This window comes from Falco rusticolus, chromosome 3 (assembly GCF_015220075.1).
Source record: "Falco rusticolus isolate bFalRus1 chromosome 3, bFalRus1.pri, whole genome shotgun sequence".
Taxonomy (NCBI): Eukaryota; Metazoa; Chordata; class Aves; order Falconiformes; family Falconidae; genus Falco; species Falco rusticolus.
This window is the reverse complement of record NC_051189.1, coordinates 99,091-121,440: the sequence shown is the minus strand read 5'-3', so window position 1 is coordinate 121,440 and position 22,350 is coordinate 99,091. Positions and strand designations below refer to the sequence as shown.

Below are 22,350 nucleotides of genomic sequence, written 5' to 3'. Positions count from 1 at the left end.
CTTAAATCGAATAAAAAATACACAAATAGGCTGAACACAAATTTATAAAAGTTGAAAAAGTAGGTAGTACATGACATATTTGGCAATTTGTTGAGCAACGTCTGTTTTCATGCCAGTGAATTTTAAGTTTCTCTATCAGACTGCATTATTTATTGCTGTGATTTGTCATTTACTTAGGAGTCAGAACCTTTGGGAGGCAGACTTGCAAAAATTTGGTTTATTTAAATCACCTAAGAAATGGGTTTGAGTTGTTTATTTTCTTTCCACTCCACTATGCACAAAATAATTGCCAAATAGACCTGCAAAGGGAAAGAAATTATTACAGTGATGAGCACCTAAGTTGAGTTTGTTCTTAGCTAAACTTTTTTATTCTTAGAGCTAAGGTTATGATTTGTGGAGAGATTATGACAAAAGGAGAGGCTGATAAATTTTGGCTCCAGATTTTCTGGCATCTTGTGAGCTAATTTAGTTTCTGTTTATAATGAATTGTTTTGGTTAACAAACATTTTCTCCCCAGTATTTGCAATATAATCAGTGATAAAGTATTCACCATAGCCAAGTCCACAGAGTGGAAAACCTAATCTTGACTTGGAAAGAATTTTTAGAAAACCTTATCTTTACACTTGAATAATGTTAGCTAAGATTAACATTACACAGAAATAAACCCCATAACTGATCATGCTCTCCTGAGGCAGTTAGCTACTCTTTTAGCTGACTAAAGACTCAGTTGAGGAGAGGTACCAAGGCAATCAGACTGTGAAAATTTAAGTCCAGTTAATCTGAATATGTAAATTTCATAGCTTATCTAGTGTACCAGCACTGACCACAAAACTTTGATAGTGTTAAGATTCAATATTTTGGGTTTTATTGATATTCTTTTTCTTTCTATAAATGTTGTGACCTCATAAACTTAAGCTGTGAGTCACTTTTTCACTTGTGGCTTGCAGAAGATGTAATCTGATAGGATGAAATTAGTATATGGACAATAAATGCATACAGTTTTATATTCAAGTGTGTGCTTGTGTGTGTGTGTGTGTGTGCGTGCGTGCGTGCGTGTGTGTATGTTGTGTACATTTATGTTATAGACAAATTGTTTTTTCATACAGGTTGTGAAGAACTGAAGAAACTTGACCTGACAGCAAATTTCATTGGTGAACTCTCCAGTATTGAAGCCCTAAAATATAATATACATCTGAAGGAATTGTTTCTAGTGGGTAACCCATGTACTGAATTTGAAGGTTACAGGGAATTTGTAGTGGCAACTCTTCACCAGTTAAAAGTAAGATTTTAAAAATTAAATTTATATCCATATCAATAATGAGCATTGTCAACTGAACATGCTAATCCCGAACAAAATAAATGCCTGTGATAGGAAAGCTAGTAACATTTTTCTTACTGTCCACAGGGAATTAAATCCTATTCTGAAGAATGAGTAACTACAGTAAATAGTGTGATAATAAACTGGTTCTGTTTTGACTAAACCACATGCATTTGTTAACTTTTCTGTCATTTTTATTCGAGAACCTTAAACAAAGTTTTGAAAAAACAAATGCGTTGTACGGTTATGGCTTTTTTTCTCATTGGTTTTTATATACACATTGTATTTTTAAATTATTTTCATGACTGAAGGAAGTTACCACATTATTGGTACCATACCAACAATATGCACCAAACCAACAGTGTAATAAAAAGATAGAAGTTGGTGTAAAAATGCACTATATTGCATCAACTGTAAATAGGTACTTTGAGACTGAGGTTTTGTACAATGACTGATCAGATGTAATGATTTCCTGTTATTAAAACAAGCAATCCCAGTCCTGAAATATGCCTCTACAATTTCCCTTGAAGAAGCACAGACACCTGCTTAACTTATTAAGACTAGATTCAACTCACTTAGTTGGCAATAAACTAACACATCAAAAGAATTATTTTTGTAATAGCTTTATGAGCTGAATCAAGGTCAGACAAATATCAGAAATGGCTGAAGGGACTCTTTCTACTACATAGTTTAATAAGACCAATTGAAAATGCAAAACCCCTGGAAAATGCAAAAAGCAGCTCTCACATGCACAACACTGTTTTCAGATCTGAATGGCAACTTGTTTTTAATTCTTTTTAATACAGCATAACTTACATAGTTCTATGGAGGCTTGAAAGGCATATTTTTAAATTTATAGAGAAGGTAATCTATCAAAGTTAACCTGCAGTTTAATGTATTTATTGATTTGAATATGTTTAAAATTTCTCACATATGTATGTTGGGTTTTTTCCCCTCTGGGAAGTTTTTGGATAGTAAAGAAATAGAACGTTCAGAGAGGATTCAAGCACTTCAAAACTATCCAGAAGTGAAACAGAAAATCAGAGAACAGGAACAAGTTTACCTTCTCAAAAGGACCAGAGAAAAAGAAGAAACTCAAAGAAGGATGCAAGAAAAAAAGGACAAGAAACAAAAACAAGTGGAATCTGAGCTTGAATGTAACAGGTAGCAGTAAGCAAGAACAGTTTGTGAGCAAATGTCGCTCTTCTCTATCTTCATTAAGAATTTTGTTTTTTCTCATTGAATAGTTTATAAAATTCCACTTAAATATTTTTGGTTTTATTGTTGATTCTAGCAGAATTATTTCTCCTCATGCATGTTCTAATGAAAAATATAATTAGTTACAAACATAATTTTACTGACCTGCAGATAGTACAATAGAATTTTTGTTTCCAAACTCCAACCTAAATTTTCTGAGTGCCAAAATAGTGTAATTGATAGCTTCTTTCAGGAGAACAGCTGGAAATTGTTATTTAAGGTAATGCAGGGGTTCCAGAGAAAGCAGCTGTTCAGCTATCTGGCTTTAGAGTTATCAGATAGAAAGACTGAAATTGAATATTGCAGATCTTTTGCAACGTAAAAGGCTATGGAATGTTATTTCTATACTTCTTCCGCCTATTATCACTGAGATTGTCTAGATAACAGAAGGGTTTTTGTCTGGGGTTGTCTTCCACTACAGTTGTCATCCATCCTATATTTAATCCAATAGAGACTAAGTTCTGTGGAGCTGGCTATGGAACTTTGTCTTCATAGGTCACAGCTGTATCATAAATATAGTTTTCTCTATATATCAGTAGAGAATTTCTGAAGATTACAGAGGCTTAGGGCGAGCGGGAAAAATTATTCAGGTTCTAAGCTGGCACTTGAGGAGGTGCCTAAATAAAATATTGCTACCCTATAAATCTCTATGCTGCTGGCTGATATTAGGAATACTTAAACATCACACAGACTGAAGTTTTTTCACCTGGAAGTTGTGAGGGTATCTGAAAATTCTGCTCCTGAAATTAAATCTGTTGCATTATCTATCAGGGATTTCAGAGGGCTGGGCATAACCACATTGTCAGTTCTTAGTTAAGTCACTGAAAAATATTATATTGAATGTTTTTTTGATTAATGAAAGAGACAGAACAGAGAACATTATGCAAATATATAAGATGACCTTCTTGGTAGAGATTATACAGCTATTAGTATTGAGTCAAAAAATATTATTGCAAGAATCCATTAGCAAGTACTGTTACTTTTTCTTCATTTCATTGGGATAATATTCCATGTGATCTTGTGTAGCCCAGACTCCCTACAGGACAAAGAAAAGCATCAGGAAGAAGGAGATGGAAAGCAAGAAACGTGGAGAACAGCTGAAGATGATGAAGAAGACAGAAGGTTTTGGGAGGAGCCTACACCATATACTCCAGAATCTAGATTAGAAACTCACAGATATATTGAACAAAAACGGAGAGCTAAAGATGATATAAGGTATGTTTTTGTTTTAATATATTCTATGACTTGAAGAAGGGGAAATTTTTAACGGTACAGAGGAGAGGTAGGTGATTGCCTCATGTTAAATTTACTGAGACTGGCAGCTTAAATCCCTGTTGCCTGCGCAAATATGCTTGTAAAATTTAAATGAAACATTCAGATTGTTCACTTTGGTTTGTTTAATTCTCTAAAATGTATTTGATGCCCTTAATTTTGTTTTTTCTCAAATAAAGTTTTTAAATATAAATTTTCTTTTTAATTCCATTTTATGGACTTCAGAACTTTCAATTTTCTGTCAGATAACTAATATATTTCAATATATCCAATATTCAATAATGTAGTTCAATGTTTAAATTCTTGCAAAAAGCATTTATCCAGTGTGCAGATTGCATTGTATAAATTCCTTACAGGCCATGCTACAAAATTTTTGCACAAGTGACACTGCCAGCAGCTTTTCTATGTAACTTTAGTAATTTTTTTACATACTTTATTAAAGATATTTGTCCTGAGTAATAAGTTTCTTCATGTTATATGTGCTATTTGGCACGCTGAATCTGAAAATGTCTGACCCCTAAAATGTCTTTAAAACTTTCTGAAGTTGCCATTAGTTTTGCTGAACATGGAAAATTAATGCAGATACCAGCAAAAAAAGTTACTTTATTGCTGCTGTCTTATCAGTTCCACAAACAGTTAGCAATGTCTTTTTTTTTTCTTATATAAAACCATTTGTGCCAGAGATTTTTTGAGCTGTTCTTTTAGAGGGCATGATTTTCAAAAGATGTATCAAGAGTAAGTATTGAAAAAGTCACTCCTAGGGAAATCTCCAAGGAATCTGGAAATCTGCATAACTTGTTGCTATTATTAATTCAAGGTCTAGCACTTTTCCAGAAGAACTACTGTGAAACCCAGATTCTAACTAGTTAGAATTTTGTTGTTTGGCGTGCCTTGCTCTAGTCAAGAGCAAATGTGTTCCAAATGCTTCCCTCTAAATATTCAAGGACAGTCCAAATAGTGTTATAATAAAGACAGAATAAATCCTTTCTAGATTTTTATAATTTTTGAAGGCTTTTAAAGAAGTTAAAAATCCTTTCACACTTCACTTTTGGTGAAGTTTGGTGGTAAGATTTTTGTTAGGTAGCATGAGAAAGATGACAGAAAACCTCCCTTGACAACTTCAAATCATTCTTGCTGGTGGACAGGAGCTAAAATACAGCTTTAATATAAGTTATTCAGTACAAAAAGATATTTATTTTAGTATAAAATTTACATGAACTCAATCAGACTAATGCTAAATTTGAACCTACCTATGACATGTTAGCACATGTTAAATTTACCAGGTGTGTTATGCACAGTTGATAATAAACTGAGCAGCTTCAGCTGTTGTGAAATGAGTGAATACTTGTGGTTTCATTCACAGAAAATTCAGACAAATGTAAAATCAGTTGCAGATGAAAGGTGCACAGTATCTCCTTTAGCTACTTGCTGCCAGAACAAGGCCTTTTGGCTCATCTTAGCACAAAGTCAGACAAGTCATCTTAAACTAATGATTATGACATGACTGAATTTGCTTTAAAATGGTATACATGAGCAGACAGATTTTATCTAGGAACAGATTATTAACAGCTGGAAGGTGGCAGGATATAATTTCCTGAAGTCTTTCTGAGAACTGCCTGTTTAGAACAGAATGGTGGTTCATTCACTTTGCATTTAAGTGTCAAGAATGGTGATTCAGATGTAGAAACTTTTAGCTCATAAATCCCACATTAAAGCTCTAATCTGCACTATGGAATAGCGTATTAACACATGGATAGTTGTGAATCATAGAGTTATAGAATCATTTAGTTTGGAAAAAACCTGTAAAATCAGCAAGTCCGTCTGTCAATCCAGGACTGCCAAGACCACCACTAAACCATGTCCTTGAGCACCACATCTATGCACTTTTTAAACACTTCCAGGAATGGTGATTCCACCACCTCCCTGGGCGGCCTGTTCCAATGCTTGACCACCCTTTCAGTGAAGAAGCTTTTCCTAATATGCAATCTAAACCTCCCCTGGCACAACTTGAGGCCGTTTCCTCTGTCCTATTATCTGTTATCTGGGAGATATCCCAGATATCCATATCCTGTTATCTGGGAGAAGAGACCGACCCCCACCTGCCTACAGCCCCTGTCAGGTAGTTGCAGAGAGCAGTAAGGTCCCCGGTCTGAGTCTCCTCTAGACTAAACAGCCTCAGTTCCCTCACCTGCTTCTCATAAGACTTGTTCTCTAGACCCTTCACCAGCTTCATTGCCCTGCTCTGGACACACTTCAGCACCTCAACTTATTTTTATGTAGTCATTCCAGTAGCTCCACTTGAATGTTTTTATTTCTTCTTCAAATCTATTGTATTTATAGACCAAATATTTTTTTATGCTTTTTTTTCCCCTATCTGGTCTAAATTTTACATACTTTATTTCCCTTATTAGTGATTTACCTTTAGTGTTCTCATAATTTTGAACTTAAGTAAGAAACTGGTTTGGTAACAAAAAAAAAAAAAAAAAAAAAAAAAAGCAATGTATTGCATTGTCTTTTTGAGAAATGGCAGGTTTTTACATGTCAGCTTTTTTACAGCATGGCAAGTAGCCATGCACGCTAGATTGACCAGCTGAAGAGTGGATTAATACAGTGACAATTACAGAGATGTATTTTTAAAGAAAGCATAGACATTTTTTAGCTACATGCAAGCAGATTTTTATTTTTCATGTTCCTTACTCTTTCTCTACTTGCTCATGACCAAGTAATTTATACAGGAAAATATCAGTACTACAAGTCTTAATGATCTGACAGTGATCTGCTTTGTTATGGCAGATAAATTTAATTAGCTTGTTCATTGCACTAAATGAAAACCAGATACAGTTTAGTTGTTGATGGCTGGACAAAAACAGTGAAGGTTGAAGTCTCCATTGGTATATTTTTTGAAGGAAGAACACAACAAATAATGTAATAGATTTATCAACAAATAATCTATGTGTATGCACTGTCGTCATGCTCTATCCTGTTTGGCACTGCCTGTAATCTTTTGACCATTAAAATTCTTTTTACTAGTGCAGAATAGTGATTGATAGACATGTTATTTACAGATAGGCTAAGCATTTGTTCAGTAAGAATAATTAAGTTATCATGAGTAAAAAATTCTTTAGAATGGCTTGCACATACATCAAATCAGTTAACAGTAAGGATACCTCACGATTAGTATGGCTATTCATAACTAGAAAAACATCCCATTTTATATGTTTAAGCAATCCAGTGATTTCTTAAGATATACTAAATAAATCTGATTTATTACTGTGGGATAGTGGACATTGTAACAGACAGAACTTATTATTGGTGTAAGATGTGATATTACAAAGCATTTACTCATCTATACATGATGCTTTTAATGTGGAATTGGACATTTGATATAATCTGTTTTGTTCCTGAAATAAGTTGCAATCTTAGTATCAAAAACCAGATAATTCTTTCCCCTTGCTGTCCTTTTCTTTCTTGTTTGCTATTAAACATAAACTACCAGAATGTGAAATGATAAATCATTTTTTGTTCTGTTTTTAAAGGGAATCAAAAAAGAGAGAGAAACCTCTTCGGACACTGATCACTGCAGAAGGAAAAGTTCTGAATGTGAATGTTCCTAAGTATGTAAGGTTAAGAGGTTAAACAGGGTAACCTCTTCATAGTTGGTTTGGGCAACTATATTCAAAATATATATTATATATAATATATATGTAAATATAATATAAAAATATATAACACCATAAAAATAAGAGGGCTGAAAAATTATCATTAGAATATGATTTTCCTCGTGGGCAAACTGACATAAATTTATATTCTGATGTTGGAAAAAGAATTACTTTTCAGTGAATAAAGTGTTGAACGTTGTTTAATTTAACATATTGGTCTCTGATGACTAAAGAATTTGTTTTTCTGTAAAAGATATAAGGCATTTTACTCTTTTCCTTCTATGGCAAGGCTCTCTTTCTTGAAGCATCTTGCTAATAGTGGAAAAAGTTTAACTGGTTTGTCTACTGAAGATAAATGTGTATGAGTAGATATGTAGAAAAATATGTCCAAGTAATATTTCTGGACAAAATAATTCTGTCCTCTCATGACAGATGTAAAACTGGCAGAATTGGAAAGGATATTTAATTAACTGCTGCAGCATGAGGTCCTTTGACACTGCATGAGGTCTCTAGCAACACAGGCTAGTGATACAGGGAGGTCTCTGGTATGTTATCATTGACAAAGGCACCTGGGTATCCAAGTGTTTTGGAACGAGTTTCCAGGGATATCAGCCATGCGTTACCATTGGTTTCACTTGACCCAAGCCTCCCTTTTCTAAGGGAAAACAGGAGACAGAGTGCAAATATTTCCTTATAAACAGCTCCCCCACGAGCTTCCAACAGGAGACTGTGATCAAAAAGTGGCCTACAAAGGGTCATTTACCTGTCTGCTGCCCTCTGAGCAAGTTTTTCCATCTTAAGACTGATATAGCTACAAAACAAAAGCTAAGAACATGCTTATCATTAGCATGAAGAATGCTTTCTAAATCTTGGAAATTTTTAAATCTATACAAATTCAAGGAATTTTAAAACCTACATTATAGGAGCAGCGTACAATTTTCAGTGGTATAGGGAAAGTTAAAGGTAGTGGCAGAAGAATTCAGGTTTATTCCATCTGTACCAGGAGATACTTACCATTGTACCGATGTACTTTTTTTGTAAAAATCTGTTGAGTGAAAAAAAATTAATTAATTTTCTAGGTCAAAGAAACTAAGTCAATAATACTTTAAATCTTATGTTGATAGAATTTGATAATGCCTCTTAAAAAGCAGAGACATTTAGAATAAAGCTCTAGCTATCTTTTTAGAAGAAATATGGTCCCCTGGAGTCCACTGTTAGTAGCAGTCCTGTTTGTGTCACCCAAGTTTTCTCAATGAGAATTTTTTCTGTGCCCACGTAAACCCAGATCAATGAGCAGTTATTGTCATGGCTTCAACAAGAATATCACAGCTCTTCAGCTCAATCTGGCAGTGTATTGGAGAGACATAAAGGAAGAGATGCAAGTAGACAGATGGTGTTCTCCAAAGTTTTTGCTTCAACATGAAAGTCTAATGCCCATAGCAATGTCCAAGCTTCTCTAATGTTCTTTTTGAAGGTTAGCAAAAGAAATGGCTGCATGCTGCTGAGAACAGCATGCTTCTCTTCCTCAATTCTAACTCATCTGCACCTAGAAAATTTTACAATTCTTTTCTCTTTTTCACCCTTCGTGTTCTAGTGAATTCTCAGAATTTGTGATGCAGTAAGAGAACAAAGCCTGAGCAGGAAGCAAAGCTATTTTGTATTCTTTGCAGTTTTCCATTAAAAAATACCCATAAACTAAAAGCTCGATAAGTTTTCTTGCAAATTGACTGGATCAGAATACAGGAGAGCAAAGAGTGAAAAGTATATCTGGCAAATATTTTTATTGCTGAAAAAAATTTATCATCTAAACAGTTAGCATCTGAGCTTCTTTCTGTTACCTGAACCTGAAGTATCTAAGTATTTTAATGTCACTGAAATATTTCAGATAAATCACATTAAAACAAAACCCTCTCATTTTATACTAATAACTATTTTATAAAAATAATTTCATTTCTATGTGGGTTTTATTCTGTTTTTTTCTCAAATACTTGGGAAATGTTGGGGTATATGAGCAGAACTTGTAAGTCTGGACTAGATCTTACAGTTGTAGTAATAGGTATTGTTTTGAGTTTATAGCTGGTAAGATTCTTTCACAATTGTAAGAACTCAGCCCACAGATCACAAGCACACAGCTAATACAATCTACAGTCTCATTTTCAACAAATACTATAAAGCTTGTAGAGTCAAGGATATTGTGTAAATCATGTTTTGCTTTGGAAATGCACAGGCAGATATTTATATTCTAGGCAAATTAATTGCTGTGAACAAAGATGTGATTTTTTTTTTTTTAATAAGCATATAAGTTTAGAATTACCAAATTCCAGGCTTTTCATGCTTTTCATGAACTTTTTTGTCTCTGGAGCTGTGGCTAGAGCAGACCTATATCCCCAGCAGGTGTCCCTCTCTGCACTGACAGACTGATCTTCATTTTAGCTGACCTTCAGTTTTTTTCTTGTGGGTTGGGTGAAGAGAACAGAAAAGGAGTGTAAGAACGACTTTGATTGAAATACCAGTATTTTTTCAGTTCATGAGGAAAAGGCAACTGTTTCTAAAATGAACATGTGACATATAGTCTAAATGGTATTGTATTCATCTAAAATTGCTGGCAATTGAAGTATGCTGTAATGTTCATTTATTCACTCCAATTGTATTTACCCTGGAGGTTTTTCTTGTCATTATTATTAGGCTTTATTTCTCTTTGAAAGACGATGAAGAAAATAACCGGATCGTCTTGGATCTTGCTGTTTACAGGTTAGAATTTTTTTGTATCTTAATTTTTGCCATCCTTAAGTTCTAATACGCGGTGTTTCAGTTATACTCCCCTCTGTAATGGGGACTTTTCAAGAGGAAAACGAATAACATAGAGGGTAATGGAATCAGTCCTGAAGCCTGTGCCAAAGAAATGAAGCTGAATAAACCAAAGACCCTTCAGACTGTTCTGTTGCTCCTGAATGAGGACTGTGTCTAATAGTCCTTTCTGGAATTTATGTTTTCTGCAGTCCACAGGCAGGTTTCCTCCACATCTGTCCTTTTATACTTATGTAAATATTCTTCATTCTTCATTTGCAGATTTGAATTGTAAGGAATGGGGGGTTTTGCCCATTCTTTGGCCCTAGCAGTGCTCCAGTACAGTTCATGTCCTTCTAGTTAAATTCTTCTTCTCCCCAAGACAGTAGGTTAGCCTTGTCCTACTTTCCTTGCTTATGGAAAGAGTCCATGGTCCATGCTATTGCCTCAACTGTGCCAGGCCATTCCCTGAAAGGAATTTGGTTGAACCAGGCCAAAATATGACAAGGAAACCTGATAACTATTTGGTAGTACATACTACTAAGCAGTACAGTGGCCTTGCCCCCACTTTGTGAAGGGCTTGGAAACCCACAAGCTTATTTACCCATAATAGGAACTTGTTAGAGTAAAGTTTGAACTAGTTTTATGGCAGAGAAACACTATTCATGCCAGAGGTTCTTCCCTTAAAACTCATTAATTTCCCTCAAATAGACCTGCTCCATGTTTTTGAATTATAACAATTAGGGTTTTTTTAAAGTCTGAGAAAATCTGTTTAGGTGCAATAAAATGTTGGATATGTTGTAATATTCTGTGCTCATTTGTAAGAAATGCAGACTAAAAGGTCTGAAAAATTCACCTGAGAAGTAACATTATAATAAAGTGAAATATAGAATACATCCTCATGCATTCACATGAGTTGTGATGTTTAAGCGGAGCTTTTACAGTTCACAAATTTTGTTTGACAGTACTGAAATTGGAAAGTACTGTGTTTTCTGGGAATGTAAAGTATTTCTGTTCATGGTTTTCCAGCAAATTCTGTGCAAAAAAAGGAACTTCTATTGTACACTTACTAGTTAAACCTTCAGAAAACAAAAGTAGCAAAATACTTTTACAATAGTAAATAGCAAGTAGATTAATTTTTGTATTACTGTATTTTTTTCATATTTACATATTTTTTACATTTTACTCAAATGTAAAGCACTAAACTAATAGAAGACCTTTTCACTTTCCACAAAGATTTTGAATTCCTGCAATTTTACAATAGCTGATGAGGTGGGCTTGACAGAATTTAGACATTATTTTAATGGACATTCTGTGATCACACAGGAAGGTCATGTTTTTCTTTCAGATATGTTAAATCCTAATAATATTTCATATAACTTAATAACTGAAATTGAAGTTTGTAGTTTATAAACTGCAAAATCATCAGTAAAGAGCTATATGGTCCATGCTGCTTATTTACTGGACTAGATTGTACATTGATTCATTTATTTCTATTTAATTTTGAAGACATTTGGACAGTTCGCTGCTTGACGTTGATGTCCAGCCAACTTACATACGAGTACTGGTGAAGGGAAAGGTTAGTATTTTTTTACTACATTCATTTCAAGTCAAGAGTTAATGCTGATCATAGTTATTCAGTGGACTCTGGATCTGACTTTTCTGAGTTACCTCCTTGTGCACCAATGCAGAAAAAGCACTTGCATTATTTTGGACTGTACATAAACTGTGGAAGTCCTAACCAGAAGATGTGCAAAGCCTGAAATGAAATTTTATTCTCTCTTTCTCTCCTTCTCTCTTATTCCCCACAGACAGTGTACCATAATTCACTTAAGAAGAGAGCTTGCTAGTTGCCCTAGGCTAGAATTTAGCAACGTCACAATCTGGAATTTATAGTTGACAGAAACAAGTGGATGTATATTCTTTTGAAAGGGCTTTTAAAATGTCGTTCCAGTTTTCCCTCTTCTCAGTGGTTTTAATTTTATCATCAGGTTTTTTTTAAATTCAAAGTACTTAAGCAGTAAACTAAAATCCCTATTTTTGACCGTGCTAACTGCATAAACAAAACTTCAGAATTACTTTACATCTAAAATAGACTGGATAATCTTTCTCATTTAATTGCTAATGTAAGTCATGCATCATTTTATAACCTTCTTTAGAAATTTCACTTCAGAAATGACAGCAATTCAGGAATATACATATGACTATACTTATAAGTAAAAGCTATTTAGCATGCTAATAATTTATTAGGATTAGTAATACTACATATAAAGTGAGAGGATTTAAACTATACTGTCCTGAAGATCAAAGGATGTGACAGTGATGTACAAAAGATATTTTAGCATGATATACTTCTCCAATCCCATGTTTTTTCATAGCCATTTCAGTTGGTGCTCCCTGAGGAAGTGAAGCCAGACAGCAGCTCTGCTAAAAGATCACAAACAACTGGTCATTTAGTTGTCAGCATGCCAAAGGTATGTAAAATAATCTGAGGAGGCATCATGCAAAGATACTTAAATGTTGTGAGTACTTTGAGAATGTTTCTGAGCCACAGGTAACATCTGACTAGCTAAAGTTATTCTGTCTAGCCTTTCCCATCAGGACATATTTTCCAAAGAAGGAACATTCCAGAAAGACAATTATTCATATAGCCAAACCTTAGGCATTAAGATCCCTTTAAAAGAACATTATGAAAATCTGCATTAATAGAGCTATTTGTATTTCCTTTCTTTTCAACAAAACCAGCTTTTCATATATGAAAAGAGGCTCTGCAAAACATGCAGTGTTGTGCAAATGTGTAAGAAAATGGAGTTTTTAAATAACTGAAAATAAGCAATTTACCTACTTTCCTTTTCTTCCTGTGAAATAATAGATCAAAGTTTCAAAAATTGTAAGGCATGCATATGTAAGAAAATTATGTTTTGTTTCAAGGACAGGGATGATGTACTATTCACGTCACAGGTGATCTGAACAAGCCTTGCTTAATTCATTTTCCCTTCACCCTCTCTCTGGCTGGAAAGGATCTACTGACCAGCTGTACAAAGTATATGTAATCACAGAGCAAAAAGGTTGTAGCAACATCGTGTTTCAACTGAAAAAATGCTGCACAGCAGTCCCTTGTACTTAAAGAATTCTGGATAGAAGTCATATACCCCTAATATTCCAAACTCCTCGTTCTCCTATCTCACCTGCGCACTGATATTTGCCTGTATGGTATGATGCTGATCAGGATTCAAGTCAATTGAGAGTTCTTCTGGTAATTAAAAGCAAATTGGCTTGCAGTGGTTTTTTTAATTCTCTCTCTCCCCTGCACAGCCCAGTTCTTGCAGTGTAAATGAAAGCAACCTGATAGGTATGTCTGCTTTATTTCCTCTCCAGTGCATGTCTCCCTATGGTTTTAGTAAATACATAAGTGGTATTTTGATTTGTGGGATGACATAATGAGTAGATGAGATAGAATCAGAGGTGGAACCAGGACACCTCCTACCCATTCCTACACATCTGCCAAAAAATTAGAGACTAAAGAAGAAATGATCAGTAATGAGGAACAGTTGAAGACATGGAGGTCACCTTGCCTTATTGAAGTAGACAGGGAGAAAGTTAACAGGTGGCCAGCCAGCAGCCAGCGATAGTTTAGGGGACATTAGAGCTTAAACACAGGGAAGGTGCAGCAGCGTGAACCAGAATAGAGGACAAGGGGCAGAGAGAATCTGAGTGGCAGAGGTATCTTTATGTTTGGGACTTAGCAGGTGGGACGATGGCAAAAACAGGAAGGCATTTAAGGTGGGGCTTGATGTTGTCTGGTACAAGACTGAGTTCTTGGACAGGCAGGAAGAGCAGAGATGGATTGAAGGGCTTGGAGTAGACAGGGAACTGGAAGTTTTAGAAAGGCAGAGTTCTGGAGATGAGAATGGATTAAATAGTGGGGTTCTGGTAACCGTGGGAGAGCTTAATCAACTTCAGCGTCTTCTCTCCTGTCATTATGTCTTTGGAGGGTTGAGCTGCTTTTAAGGCCTCTAGGACTGCATCATATATTTTTGGCTTTCAGAAATAAGGTAACCATGCCCAAGGATAGTTATAGGAAAAAGATAAATTCTTGGTGCTCTAGCTTTACCTTCTGGCCTCTAGTAAGTTTCTCTGCTGTGTAAAGAGCAGTGGGAAATTGTGCTGCATATGAATCTGCCGGGGCATATCAATTACATTTTCTTCTGAAGGAAGAACCTTCAGCCACATATTATTTGGGTCATTTCTTTCTCTTTGTGCTCTGATTTAATTGTAAGACTATGAAACTAGTAGCTGGAAGTAAAAAGTTATTTTTCAGCTTTTGGCTTTTTCCACTTGTGGTTCTACACCTTCTATGTTTTCTTCTATGCTTCATCCCTGCATGGACAGCCTCTCATTAAATCACAAACTGTCACTCTAACATCAAGCATACAGTTTCATCAGGAGCTTGAAGAATGCTGAAAATTTTCCTCATTTGGTTAAGATCCATATTTTGTTAATGTTCAAAATTCAATTATATGAGAATTCATTTATTCCTAAATTTACTTCTTTGAAACTGAGGCCTTGACATTTGCCATTTTGGATAACATTTTCAAATGTTTCTGAACAGTTTTGTTTACTGTTTACTTGCCTTTTGGATATTTTAAGTATTATCAGTTTTCTATCCTGTAACTTGTTTTATTACTCATACATCTTGCTGGTGTCTTTGTGGATGATCAGTGCCTTAGAAAATGTAAATATTTTGAAGAGTCTCTGGATATATTTAACTCTGCTGCCTGCCTAGCAAAGTCATACATAAATCAGAAAAATGAATATTATCTCTTCATATTGTGAGAACTGCTTTTATTCCATGACTAAGTTTATATTTCACCTACATTTCACCTACCTTAACATTTTAGCCACACCTACGTATTTTACCTGTCTTGAGGGTCCGGAGCCTCCTTCATCTCAGAATCTCATGATTCACAGATATTTGTGAGACCTGAGAACAGGGAAGGTCTGTAGAATAACTGAGTTGATGTTCTGAGCTTTGCCTTGTTTTGGCTAAAAAATACTTGTGTACTGGGACACAAAGAGAGATGCATGAATGGTGTGCTGCATACTCTAATAGCTTCATTGTCAATGGATCAAAACAATCTGGATCCTGGAAAGCAGCTTTGCAGAAAAGGACTTGGGAGTCGTGTGGACACCAAGCTGAACATTAGCTGGCAATGTACTCTTCTGCCAAAGAAGGCTAATTGTATCCTGGGCTTCATTAGGAGCGTTGCCAGCAGGTTGAGGGAGCTGATCCTTCAGCATTGGTGAGACACACTTGGAGTACTGTGTCCATTGCTGGGCTCCCCAGTACAAGAAAGGTGTGGACATACTGGAGAGAATACAGCAATGGGATGAAGGTCGTGAAGATACTGAAGGGACTGAAGCATCTCATCTATGAGGAAAGGCTGAAAGAGTTCAGACTGTTCAGTGTAGAGAAGAGAAGGCTCATGGGGGATCTTATCAATGTATATAAATACCTGAAGGGAGGGTGCAGTGAGGATGGAGCCAGGCTCTTCTCAGTGGTGCCCAGTGACAGGACCAGAGGTGATGGGCACAAACTGAAACACAGGAGGTTCCCTCTGAACATCAGAAAACACTTTTTTACTGTGAGGCTGACTGAGTGCTGGCACAGGTTGCCCAGGGAGGTAATGGAGTTTCCCTCCTTGGAGATATTCCAAAACCGTCTGGACATGGTCCTGGGCAACTGGCCCTAGGTGGCCCTCTCTGACCGGGTGACCACCAGAGCTGCCTTCCAACCTCAACCATTCTGTGAGTTTCTGTGAACTCCATGGATTTGCTGACCAAAGCTGGATTTGTGCTACTTCACAGCAATTGCATGTTAACAGACACTAACCTATTCTTCTTTGTTCTGTATTATAGTCACAGAACCTGTTCTCTTCCCCCAGGACTGAATTTGAGTGCACAAGTTATATTTTTGGGATACATATTCTTTTCAAATGCTCTCTATCCATACAAATTTTATTGATATTAATATGATGCAACCTAGGCAGCAAAGTATTATGAATAAAGATTAGCAAAAGCTGGAAGGCCAGTAGATATTTTTCTTCCAGAACATTATGGCTGAGATTATCAGCAACGTTTGAAAATAGTATTTTGAGATCATTAATTTAATATGAATTCCTTTTAGTAAGATAATTGGAAGAACAGAGTTCATGCAACTTCTTTCAGGCTGTATCAGTGATAATACCAGCCTAATGACTACCTTGCACTGTATTTAACCTTTTTGTTGCTGATAAACAATTATTACAAACATAAAATTATTTGCAACTCGATAAATGGCCTAGCACATTCCTTAGGCAATTAAAATGTTAAAAATGCTATTAAACTAAAAATAATCTCCTGTAATATGCTTTTTGCAACACTATCCTGAAAAGATCTCTCTCTCCTCAGTAACAGAACAGAAAGCTAACTGAGTTCAGTAAGTGTTTTTCACTTGCTTTAGTGAGTTTCTGATCAGGTTACTAAACATTTCACCATTCATCTTCCAGCCCTTTCATAGTTCCCTAGCATTTAAAATGAAAAACAAAACCTCTTTTCTTGCCTCTTTGATGACCTTGCCACACCAGAGATGCTGGAGATACTAAATTCCACATGACGTAAAAGAAAGCAACTAATTCTAACCTTCTTTTCTAGAAACATTTTTCTTGTACTATTTACTGCACAACAAATCACTGCAGAATGGGTGTCTTTCTAAGGCAGTGTCTACCAACGTATTTTGGAAGGTTATCAAAACAAACTGAAGGACACGACATTCAGTGAAATGATATTGTGACACTTTTAAAGTGTAGTGTTTATGCCTTAATAATAATCTGTGCAGAGATTTTGCACAAGTAAGGAGTTGACAGTGACTACATTGTACATGCTTCATTTTCTGGGAAAAATATTTATGACATGATGCTTTTCAAACTTTGGATCTATGCTCTGGCAGTATTATCTTTGCTGATGATGCAGGAAAATTAAAACCTGCGTTTCTTTAATAGACTTTGAACAAAATTGGCATATTACATTGGTGATTTTATAAAATGTCATCAGTAGATTACATCAGTAGCATTTTAAATAATGTCTGAAAACAACCCAAACCTCAAACCCCGGTGTTATTAGCAAGCAGTTTCTATTTGGTGTTCTGAGACACTCTGTATCATGTTTTAAAACTTTATTTCAGTGAATCAGAGAGAATAAATTGGACTTTTTGTTTAATTTTTTTATTATAGATGCAGTCATAAAAGAATTCTGACAGCTTTTGATTGCCTGGACCTTCAAAAGCCTTTAGAAATGTAAAGATTACTGAGTTAAGTTCCTTAATGAATTTAGAAATAGGAGTGGTATGTATTATGTGTGTGGGTGTAAAGGTTATTTGATAGAATTACGTTATATCATTCTCAATTATCCTAGGTATGGTAACTGCAGAATTATTTTGTTACCATAAAAGGCACATGGAGACATACAGCTGTGGAACCCTAGAAATATATTCATCCTTCACAATAAATGTGTTTCAGGGAAATTGTTACTCAGTGGAATTCCCACTGTAAAGGAAGAAAGCCACTGTAGAAAAAACATGTGGACTGAAGAAATGACTCAGCTTAAAAATATAGTTTTCACATATTTATTCTGTTTTCTCAAATATATTCCAGATTCTATTTAACACATCCATTTCTAGAATTCTCTGATAGTGATCTTAAAAGCAGTCTCCTTTCAGTTTTCTGATTAATGCAGATATTGGCAATAGTTTCATAGAGTAACTTTAAGAAAACTTCATTATCTTAATTTATTTCATCTTCCTGTATACCACAGGCTTTATGTTTCATACAGTTATCTTTCTACTGAGCCCAAAACCTTATTTTTGGCCACAGTTGAAGCTATGGCAGTTCTGTTTTCCAGAAGAGTTATCCTCACTTGATGACTGTCACTGGGAGGTGGACAGTCAGTTTGGTGAAGCTCACATACCATTGTTGCATATAGAGTTGTGTTTCAAAAAAGAATAAAAAAAATTACAGAGTATCACTTTTTTTTAATTTATTTATTTTCTTGAACAGAGGTAGGAGGACATCTTTTGAACAGGGAAGCTTTTACATCAAACAATATTTGGTAATGGATAATAGATGTTCTAGTAGGAAAATTCTAACCCTTTCCTAAGTTCCAGGATCACTTCTTTTCAAGGAAGTCTTTTTTGTTGATTGCAAAATCAGCAAATTTCCTTCCCATCGTTGATGATATGCTCTGAGGGCAAAGTAAGGAACATTAGTCTCAAGGGGATCAAAGGAATGAAATATTGTTAAAGGAACAGAACACCAGAGGGCCTCCTGAGAACAGAGGGAAGGTCCAAAGAAACAGATTTACTTTCACCAGAGTATATACAGAATTAGAGGGGATCAGCCTTTTCACAATGAATTTCAGAACCAAATGACAAAAGCTACAAGCTCTGTCTTACTTCTTCCAGATTTTAGAACAGAGGCTTTAAATTCATTGGGCTTCTGGAACAGACTACTTTTGAATAATTTGCACTAAGAAATACTCGATAAAATGAACTATTTAGTATAGTTTATTTCTGTCATCTGGGTCCCTCTCCCATGATGTTGTTAAGAAGGGAAAAAGATACTCTTTTGCCCTGAGATACCCTTTTGTCAATAACACATCTTCCAAAAAATGGCGATGGATGTATTTTCTTTGGGAAAGGGAATTCACTTGGACTTCGAACTTTAGCAAAGGAGCTGAGGGAGTTTGTGGTCACTTGTTCCTTATATAAAGAGGGAGGAGAAGTCCAGTCTTCTTCAATATTCTTCAGCAGCAAATTCTTCAATAAAAATGTCTGATTTAGCACATGGACACCAGGACTGAAATGCAAATGAGAGACACATCATGAACCAGTTAATTAGCTATGAAGAAAATCAGTAATGTCCATTATTAACATGGTACTAAACATGACAGCATATGTTTAAATAGAAATGTATGTATATATTTAAATATTATACGTGTGTGTATATATATATATATACACACACGTATATATTTTAATATAATTTCATTCAGTTCATTGGGTTAACATTGTTTTATGTATGTGTTTCAAGCTGAGTGAAGAGTGTTAAAATCTAACAGAAAGGGTAAATATCACAAGAGAAAATGTATTTAGACCCACTTAATTTTTCCATTTTTGAGAGATTATTTAAATGCTGGTGAGCATAAATATCAGCTTTTATGAGAATTATTTTTCTGCCTATTTTTATTTTAGGCTAAAGAAGTAATCTTGGATAAGCAAAAAGTCTCAACTTAAACATTCTAACTACAATACACTGGAAAAAAATACAAGAAGGTAATTCCTTTTTTCTTCTGCATTAGTTTTACTTTTTGTCTGTGTGTTATTCATCTCCCAGAATATATGCTTCTTATTATGTTATTGTTGAAAGCATGAAATTATTGCTTTGTGTAGAGAAAAACTATGTCTAAAATCTTTAGACTAATAGCCTGTCTGGTGCCGTTTATCAAGTGGTCTGCTCCAACAGCAAAGCCAAAAAAGCACTTACTTCTGCCCATCAGTTTTGTTCCGTCAGCTCATTCATATTATTAAACTGGTATATACTAAAACTAAATCACCTACTGAGAATTGCCTCTGTAGAGCTCCTTCCTATGTAACCCAAGTCTGAAAACCATTTAGAAAGCAATGATTTTGAAAATCTCTCATGAATGTGTTTTCTTGCTTGTATATAGGTTGAGCTGCTGCACTAATAAATAGGTTCAAAAGGAAATTCTGTGAGGTTTTATAACATATATCCAGTCTATTAAAAGTGATGTAAACTCCAGTTCTTGAAATCTTGTAGTTAATGATTGCCAGAAGCAAACAAATATTAGTGATGCGTTATTTTTTGTTTTTAGTCTTAGTGTTACTAGCTATTGTGGTAGATAGACACTAGGGCTGATGGACACTTGGCCTAAATACAAATACTGTGATGTATCTTTTAATCTTTCCTTTTCCTCTTGCAATAGTCAATGGTATTTATACCAATGTAGTAACAATAAAGTTTGTTTATTTTTCTCTGTTTATATTTCAAGTGCTGCATTTGTTTCTGTGTTTGATTTCATTGTGGTGAATGTTGATGTAATGTTAGTGAAAATATAGCATTATGGATTGTGTGCATTCTTGGTCTCAATATTTAGAACACTGGCAAAATGGCTCTGCAGGAGTCAGTTGTCATTAATTCTGTGCTTTATTTCTTATTTTAAAAATACTAATTTTAATAATCTTAATTTTTATAAATGTCAGTCATGACTTCTTTTCTTGAACAACCTGCATGATGAGGAGGACATGATAGGGCAACTCTAAGAACTTGTTGGATTCCTAATGAGCCACAAGCACTGCACCCTTTGCTTAGACAACAGTAATTGTACCAGTGCACCGTCTTGATTACTGAGTATTTCAAATATTTTTAAAAGGTTCAAAGCAAACATTGGATGCTTAATCTCCATGATATTTGAAAAGTCATAGCAGTCAGGTGAAATCCCCATGACTGGAAAAAGGGAAACATTGCACTCATTCTTAAAAGGTTTTAGAAAGGAGGACCCTGGGTACTACAAACCTGTCAGACTTACTGCTGTGCCTGGGAAGATCATGGAACAGATTCTCCTAGAAGCTGTGCTAAGGCACATGGAGCACAGGGAGGTGATTTGAGACAGCTGGCATGGCTTCACCAAGGGCAAGCCTAGCTGGCTGACCAACCTAGTGGCCTTCTATGATGGAGTGAGTACATCAGTGGACAAGGGAAATGCTAAGGTTGTTGTCTATCTGGACTTCTGTAAGGCCTTTGCCACTGTGCCCCGCAACATTCTTCTCTCTAAATTAGAGAGAGATGGCTTTGATGGGTGAACTCTTTGGTGGGTAAGGAATTGGCTAGATGGTCACATCCAGGGGTAGTAGTTAATGGCTCAGTGTGCGGATAGAGGTCAGTGACAAGTGCTGCCCTCTGTACTGGTCCCAGTACTGTTTAATATCTTCATCATTGACATAGTGGGATCAAGTGCACCCTCAGCTAGTTTGGCAATGACACACCAAGCTGAGTGGTGCAGATGACATGCTGGAGAGAAGGGATGCCGTCCAGAGGGACCTGGACAAGCTTGAGAGGCGGGCCTGTGCAAACCTCATGAAGTTCAACAAGGCCAAGTGCATGGTCCTGCACATGGCTCAGGGCAACCCCTGGTATCAATACAGGCATTGGGAGATGAAAGGATTGAGAGCAACCCTGCAGAGAAGGACATGGGGGTACAGGTGGATGAAAATCTCGGCATGACCTGGTAGTGTGTGACTGCAGCCCAGAAAGACAACCAGATCCTGGGCTGCATCAAAAGCTGAGCGTGGTGATTCTCACCCTCTACTCCCCTCTGGTGATAGCCCACCTAGAGTACTGCATCCAGCTCTGGAGTCCTCAGTACAGGAAAGACATGAAGCTGTTGGAGCAGGCCCAGAGGACAAAAATCATCGGAGGGATACAATACCTTCCCTATGAGGAAAGGCTGAGAGAGCTGGGGTTGCTCAGCCTGGAAAGAGAAGGCTCCAAGGAGATCTTATTGTGACCTTTCATACTAAAAGAGAGCTTATAAGGAAGAAGGAAACAGACCTTTTTAATAGGGCCTGTAACGATAGGACAAGGGGTAATGGTTTTAACCTGACAAAGGGTAGATTGAGACTGGATATAAAGAAGAAATTCTTTATGACGCAGGTGGTGAAACATGGGAACAAGTTGCCCAGAGAGGTGGTAGATGCCCCATCCCTGGAAACATTCAAGGTCAGGCTGGACAGAGCTCTGAGCAACCTGATCTAGTGAAGATGTCCCTGCTCTTTGCAGGTGGGTTGGGACTAGATGACCTTTAAAGGTCCCTTCCAACCCAAACTATTCTATGATTCTATTCTATGATTCTACTTTGCAAAAGGAATGGTTCTTTCCCACAGAATTACAGCTAAAGGTTCAGATATATTAAAAGAAATCAGTTTGAAAAATTCTTAAATTTTTT

At 35.9% G+C, this 22,350-nt stretch overlaps 2 protein-coding genes across 4 annotated transcripts in view; one reads left to right on the top strand and one right to left on the bottom strand.

Annotated features, from left to right (window-relative positions):
• Positions 1–22,166, top strand: part of LRRC6 (leucine rich repeat containing 6) — a 31,312-nt gene extending 9,146 nt beyond the window's left edge. Inside the window, 9 exon segments of the mRNA XM_037380553.1 lie at positions 1,107–1,279; positions 2,283–2,482; positions 3,602–3,790; positions 7,384–7,461; positions 10,192–10,257; positions 11,803–11,872; positions 12,672–12,767; positions 19,580–19,614; positions 19,616–22,166. Coding sequence (XP_037236450.1) covers positions 1,107–1,279; positions 2,283–2,482; positions 3,602–3,790; positions 7,384–7,461; positions 10,192–10,257; positions 11,803–11,872; positions 12,672–12,767; positions 19,580–19,614; positions 19,616–19,664 — 956 coding nt within the window. The 3' untranslated portion in view covers positions 19,665–22,166.
• The window catches only part of LOC119144781 (heat shock factor protein 5-like), a 38,307-nt gene continuing 34,831 nt past the window's right edge, over positions 18,875–22,350 (bottom strand). For all 3 annotated transcript variants that reach the window (XR_005103210.1, XM_037380556.1, XM_037380554.1), the window contains one exon: positions 18,875–19,184. Coding sequence is in view for 2 of the 3 variants with exons in the window: in XM_037380556.1 (XP_037236453.1) it covers positions 19,122–19,184 (63 nt within the window). In the remaining variant the exon portion in view is untranslated. The remainder of the gene's footprint in view (positions 19,185–22,350) is intronic.